At 41.1% G+C, this 6,664-nt stretch overlaps 1 protein-coding gene across 1 annotated transcript; it reads right to left on the bottom strand.

The window, feature by feature from the left end:
* On the bottom strand, nucleotides 1-6,452 carry LOC128734557 (peroxisomal targeting signal 1 receptor). The gene is made up of 3 exons (XM_053828815.1): nucleotides 5,741-6,452; nucleotides 5,470-5,664; nucleotides 1-1,548 (listed from the first exon to the last, which is right to left on the bottom strand). Exons 1-3 carry the CDS (start codon nucleotides 6,131-6,133, stop codon nucleotides 271-273), a joined length of 1,866 nt encoding a protein of 621 aa, XP_053684790.1. The 5' UTR covers nucleotides 6,134-6,452; the 3' UTR covers nucleotides 1-270.
* Nucleotides 6,453-6,664: the final 212 nt, after the last annotated feature.

Below are 6,664 nucleotides of genomic sequence, written 5' to 3'. Positions count from 1 at the left end.
TGTACTTTTGATTTATTAACCATTATCAAAACGGGCATGTTATACAATGAAACAAAAATGTGTGTACCTTTCATGACCTTGCTTTACACTGCTCTGTTAAATTTTGTTTTTGATATTGCTCATGAAGAACTTAGCTTGGTTGAATATATATTTTTTACTCAAATTTGCTTCAACCTTTTTATTCCAAGGTTATACCTTTAGTACTCCATATATTAAAATAAAAAATAAACCACTCCCATCCTGTCTCTATATAAAATCAATTAGCCCACTTCAATCGTTACTCATTGGAAACTCGCGATTAAGCACTTCCAAATCACGGTTATCAATTGCCTGTTGTAAATCCTGTCTCCCCATCAGAGACATCACCATACGCAACGTAATCCAAATCGTACTCGACATCTGGTTGGCCGGGGAGGACACATTTATTCCCGCACGTGCTATTGAAGATGCCTGATGATTCAAAGCTGTTAACAGATGTTCGACTCCCTCCTTGTATGCTTTAAGGTTGATACAAATGATGCCAACATTGTAGCGCGCTCGAATAAAACCGGGATGAATTTCCAAAGCCCGTTGGTAGGCTTCTACTGCTTCTACACTGCGATTTCCATTAGCCAAGCTGGCACCTAAGCGGTTCCAAATTTTTGAGCTGTTCGGGCGAACTTGAGCAGCAGCCCGAAAACAGTCAACTGCTTTATCGTATTCCGAACTTAGGTTGAATAGAACACCCAAAGCTTCTTGTATATCAGCGTCGATTTCATTCGGAGATTTTTGGACCGCCTTAATAAACAAGTCCTGAACTTCCTGTAGACTGGGGCCACCCATTAGCGAGCTGGCTAAAAATGATTCCTGTGGTTGCAACATTTCCGGTGGAACCAAAGTTTCGTACTTGGGATTACACTTCATCCACTTGACCAGCATTCTTAGCGCTTGATTTTGCATGCTTTCATTCGTATAAGAAACAGCCAATGCCATCAGTACAGGCATGTTGTTTGCATTAAATGATAGTGCCTTATTAAGAGCAGCAATGGCATTGGGATCTTTTTCGTTCTCTGCCTGACTGAATCCAAGTAATTCCCAAATCTCCGGATTTTCCGGATCTTGTTTCACCGCTGCCTCGAAGCATAACACTGCACTTGGAATATCTCCCTGTGCCAAAAAAGCTTTACCTTTATCGAAAGCATTCTCTACGTTCGACATAGGATTCTCCTCATCAAACTTGTACTCTTTGTACGGATCGTAAAATTCGGAAAATTCTGACAACCACGGGTGCTGACTCTCATTTTCCGAAAGTGAATGCCACTCGTTCTGCAAACGATCCCAAAACTGCTTGTTGTAGTTTTCAGCTGCCTCTTGTTCCCGTTTCTTATCCTCCTCGAAAGCCATAGCCCAATCTTCAGCGATGCTTGGTTCGTCCTTGCTGATAGTTTTCGATGGCCCAGCGGCTAACTGGTCGAACTCGTTCGCCCAAACATTTGTTCCACCGCCAGTTACTTGACCATCGTGAATCCTTACGGCGCCATCGCCAACATTGTTGATAAAATGCAGAAACTGCAAAGAAAAAATGTAGTACATTATTATTTGTCGGATGCGCGAATCTAGAAGTGTCTATTTCGAATGTATTACTTTGGAGATCAGTAACATCACAGTACTTGATTCTTTACTTGAACTATTCATTTTGTATAAATTCTTCCAACAACTGATATGAATAGAAAAATATAACTTTCCGAAGACAATGCCGTTATGCGAGATATAGCAATTTAGCCTCTCAGTTGGCCTCGAAGTATGATGCTTTTCTAATAAGCAAGTCCAGGAAAACCCGCGCTGAGCATCGCGGCTAACACGCTGACAGACGAACAACGTCACGCGCAGTACCTTGCAAGTCGTAAGGGCCTGCACAGTGTCGTCGTCCGGAAAGTAAAAACAAGTTAAATTAAAACTTCTCGGTCGGTGGTTTCTATAGTTGACGGAGGAAGAGGCACAATTTGTGTCTAAAAATAACCCAAAACCGGATACGTCGCTATATTAATAAGGGGGGTTGCGCAGTCTCCTTTTGTTCAGCGCCTCTATGGTTCAAAGGTACAAGTACCAGCAAACCACAACCCCTGGCGGGTGTTGTGGGTTCGAATCCGGTTATAATCTCTGATTATAGCTTGGTTCGACCCATGCACCTTCCAGCATTGGACAAAGGGTAGTAGTCGCAACGACAATTTGTTAAGCGTAGCTACCAATTACACCTCAATTACAGCACAATTACACCTTTGTCTTATCCATCATTTTCGAAAGAAATCAATCTAAACGAATGCAAAACTTTATTCAACAAAATTGTAGATAATGACTAGTTCTCTAAATGTCACATATACATCTTTGTCAAATTTTGCTCGACTGAGACGGTACTGTCAAATGAATCAAAATTTAGTCCACGTGATCAAACCATCCCTGTTGACAACTCTTGCTAAAAATTGTGCCTCTCGTTTCGATGCCATTCGTCCAATCAGACTGTCAAGAGAACTCTTAAGTTAACTTTCGTTTCGCCTCCTTGTACTACATCGCCGTTGAAGTCAATTCAACTTTTCAATTTCGTCAATTTCACTTTTCAACGATTTAGCAACGAGATAGCTCTCGAAGCATTCCTTCTTTCAATTGGCGCATCGATATTTATTAGTTTACACCTGTCTTCGTACGGTAGAAGGAATCGGAATGCCTATCTAACCAATTTCCGTTGCACAGCTTCGATTCTTGAAATCCAGAGACGTGTATATGGGATCCATATAACAGATGCCGTGTCCAGAAGGGATCGCACTAAGCAAAAGTAGAGGTCGCGCAGCGAGTATGGATCACAAAAGTTTTTAGACAAGCGGTTTGCTTTGGATATGATAGTGTAATAGTGGTTTTGGAAGGTGAACTTGGAATCCATCTCTACTCTCAGGTCTTTAACATTAGCAACACGTTGAAGAAGAGATTGGGAAATAGGATTGGGGTTTTTCGTCTAGTGAAGGTGATCGATGAACATTTGTTGACCCTTAGGGCCCGTACAGAGTAAAAGCGACTGCGACGCGACACGACTTCGCCCACATGTTGCTAAATGCACAGTCCTACTTTGGGCGAAAAAGGGCTGCGCGTATAACTACAGCAAGAAAAGTCGCGTCGTGTCGCAGGTCGCTTGCACTCTGGCGGTACCCTTCTAGTAAGCTTGTTCATACGACACCAGCCCACAAATCGTTTAACAAGGTCTTGTAGCTTTTTGCAGTTCTCTGCAGATCGCACAATTAAATTTTCAGATCATGCGCATATAGTAGTTTGCATCCCGGTGGGATAACGAAACAAACGTCATTGATGTAAATGATGAAAAGTAGCGAGAAAGAAAAAGAAAAGAAAAATTACTTCCCTGTGGCACGCCGGACTGATTGCAGAAACTAAACGATTTGGTAGAATCTAGCTTTAATGAAAGGCTGTGGTTCGCAGCAGACAAACCGCAGCAGGCCTTTACCGGTTGAGCTTCCGTAGCAGTATTTAGTGATTTGTGCGATCGAAAGCAGGTTTAAGAGCAGTATATACTGTATCAATTAGAGTAGCCCTCTCCACATGACAGAAACAGAACCAGCCAAGTTGCTGTAGATTTGCGTTATTAAAGCACTTTGGAAAAAAAACATGTCACTTCGAAATGTATGATTTCACTTTGCTAAACAGAAGCTCATGTACAAAAATCTTCAGCAGCTTAGAGCCAACACATAGAGATGAATTTAGTTGGACGGTATTGCTGGATAGCGTCAGAAAGATCGTTTACTGTTCCCGTAATTGTCCTGTACTATAACAGCCGGCTGCGAAGTCTATCGATAGAGAAGAGCCAAGACTTTGAAAGACATTTAAGCCCAAGGCGTTGCTTCTCTACCTAGAGATGTAATTCCCTAGCTAATTTCAACGTTCCGTTTTTCTCCCTGATAACAACATTAAAGTCCCTTAACACCTATGAACACCTGAATTGCTATTTTCAACTCTATGTGAGAACTTACACCCGATTAAGCCAATCATAAGTAATCAAAAAGGCAAAATCGAAGCAAAAAGGGCGTACCAAACCAGACTCCAATGTCATCACTATTATATGACATATTTGCCCCTAACATATAATGCAGCCCCACATTTTTTATCTTCCACAGTTATCTGAGATGAAAATGTTATATGAGTAGCGACAGTATAAATCGCAATGCATAGTATACGCAACATAGCAAGCACTACGTGAACCCCTAGTGATAAACAGTTAAAAGATTTGCTGAAGTCCAGGAAGCCTTGTTTTCGTGAATCGCAGTTCACTGCCTCACGGTCCACCCAAAGTGGACTAACATTGGCTCCACCTCAAGCTGAAACTAATTCATGTTCACCTAAACTACAGCTAGTGCATGCTGCGTACGAACACTTTCTTGTCTAAGACAGGATCTGTGGTTCGTTTTGATTTCCTTTGTAACCTAAATTTATTGCTACTTAGTGGGTTTATTACCAGTAATTCGTACCACTTGTTTGCGGAAACCGGAAATGCCCGACTTTTCCGAAGCAGAAAAATGATATCAGTACTGCACAACATATATTTTTGTCATTTTTGCAGTTTTTTGCTTCTGGGTCTTGCGAATAAGTAATCAAAACAAATCCAACAATACTGTCAAACCTGGGACGAAAAAACCCAGTGACATCTGCGCGCAATGCTTTATATCGTTTTCCGCCACGTTTTATTGACTGACATTTTAGAGTTCAGCAGACTAATAACATCGCTTATAAATACATTTGTACTTACACCTTCTAATGCTTTGACGTTTAGTAAGTTAATGCTAACACAATTCAAAATGCTGAATTTGAATACCCATATTTCTATAAACTAGGAAATTAATCATAATAGTTTTGCAGTCATACATCACCTGTATGGTCTACAAATTTTATTACTGTTTGATTAATACAAAATGATTTTGTAAATCAACGAAGCAGTTAGACCCCTGCGTGATGAGAATCATGCAAGCAATTTATTCGAACGAAATTTCGGTTGTTGCATTTGTAACCCAAGTGTGAATCACCCCATTAAATGCCATGCAATGGCTAATTGATTTGTGAAAATGTCGTTTTACGATGTTACACTCTCAAAAAGCTGTCACAGTTCACGTGACACACGCAAAATTATGTTGACGTCCCACGAACAAAAAAGTTTTTTATTGCATTTTGTATCACAATAAAAATAGAATTTACTCGATCAAATCAATATGCGATATAGTGTTCGAGTAGGAGACAGAAATCGCACACTAAACAAAGCTAATGCATTTCAAGGTCACTGGTACAGATCACTAGTCTAGTCTTTCATTTTTAAGCTTTATAATTTGCTCGGCATTTTACCGCAAAGCAGCTCATCAATCAAACTCAACTGCTTGACGAGTAATATTAAACATAACGACTAAAAATGCAATCATAGCTAAGTTTCCAACATAAACTTACCTCGCTGTAGTTAAGTTTTTCCGTATCACGGCGATAAGAGACCTCAGCCAACTCTCCGGCAGCCTGGCGAATCGACTGTTGTTCTTCCTCGCTCTTCGGTTCGTTCAAATCGAAAAAATCTTTCGTATATAAAATGTTGCTCGGTCCTGCATTAATTGTACCTTCAATCGGATCCAGCTGTGAGTTTGACCAGATCTATCAGTTGCGTGTTAGAACAAAGCACAAGATTAATTTTTGCTTAATCATCAGTGTAAACATATGCGATACTTACGCTGGTAAGCTTACTTTCCGCACGCTGGCCTGTAGGAGTAATTCCTTGCGATCCGATAGATGAACCAATCGCGAATTCCTTTTCCCAATTCAAATCCGATCGGTTAACCTCTTCGATTACTGGAGGTCCTGGTATGATCTGACGTTGATGAAAATTCTGCCTGTCGATATCTCTCATCTCCTTCAACAGTACATCCATGCGAAATGACTGTGGAGCCGGTGCAACTTGTCCCATGAACTCCTTTACCAGATCATTTTCCGATCCGATGAATGCCGACCGTCCTCCTGCAAATCCTTCATCTTGGAAAGCTACATCCCGAGTAACCTGTCGACCCAGGTTCATCAGCGGATTTGCCCCACCGCATTCCGGTTCCACTAAATCTTTAAAGGACATGTTGAATAACGTAACGTGGATCGTGTACTGGTTACAATGCCGGTCGTCTTTGTCGTCAGATGTAGAGATTTACTCCTTTTTCAAGGGAGGTCTAAAGGTCGAAAATAACACTTTCTAAACACGAATCATTTTTGCCCGTACGGATTGCTACTTGTCCTGGAAGCAGCGTCAACCAAGACTTTTCAAGCACTACCGAATCCAGGAAGGGCCACTCCAGCCGAAGAACACAAATTTCACTAACTCTGCGGACGTGATTAGTAGCGACAATCACGAAAACCAAGATAAAATTGATAACACCAAATCCGCTGATGAATTGAAGTTTCACTTCACCTCTATTTATTTGGCTTTTCGAAACCACGAAACCGGCGTCAGACGAAGCAACAAATTTCACGCAGCGAGAGCAGGTACCTGTAGCACCCTCTGGCAGGTAGTAGAAAAATTATTCAATCAAGAAAATTGGAAACTGTACACCGAGAAAAATAGACCCGGAATTACCAATGGAACTGACCCGTGGATTTTCAATGAGCAATG

Source organism: Sabethes cyaneus, chromosome 2, assembly GCF_943734655.1.
Source record: "Sabethes cyaneus chromosome 2, idSabCyanKW18_F2, whole genome shotgun sequence".
NCBI lineage: Eukaryota > Metazoa > Arthropoda > Insecta > Diptera > Culicidae > Sabethes > Sabethes cyaneus.
Note: the sequence above shows the minus strand (reverse complement) of the source record. Positions and strands in the feature narration are given on the sequence as shown.

Bases quoted from the DNA above. Each gene is read 5' to 3' on its own strand.
- LOC128734557 (XM_053828815.1), bottom strand. From the start codon at position 6,133: ATGTCCTTTAAAGATTTAGTGGAACCGGAATGCGGTGGGGCAAATCCG. The intron at 5,665-5,740 runs GTAAGTATCGCA...CGCAACTGATAG, and splicing joins CGGAAAGTAAGCTTACCAGC to ATCTGGTCAAACTCACAGCT. The intron at 1,549-5,469 runs GTAAGTTTATGT...TTTTCTTTGCAG, and splicing joins AAAAACTTAACTACAGCGAG to TTTCTGCATTTTATCAACAA.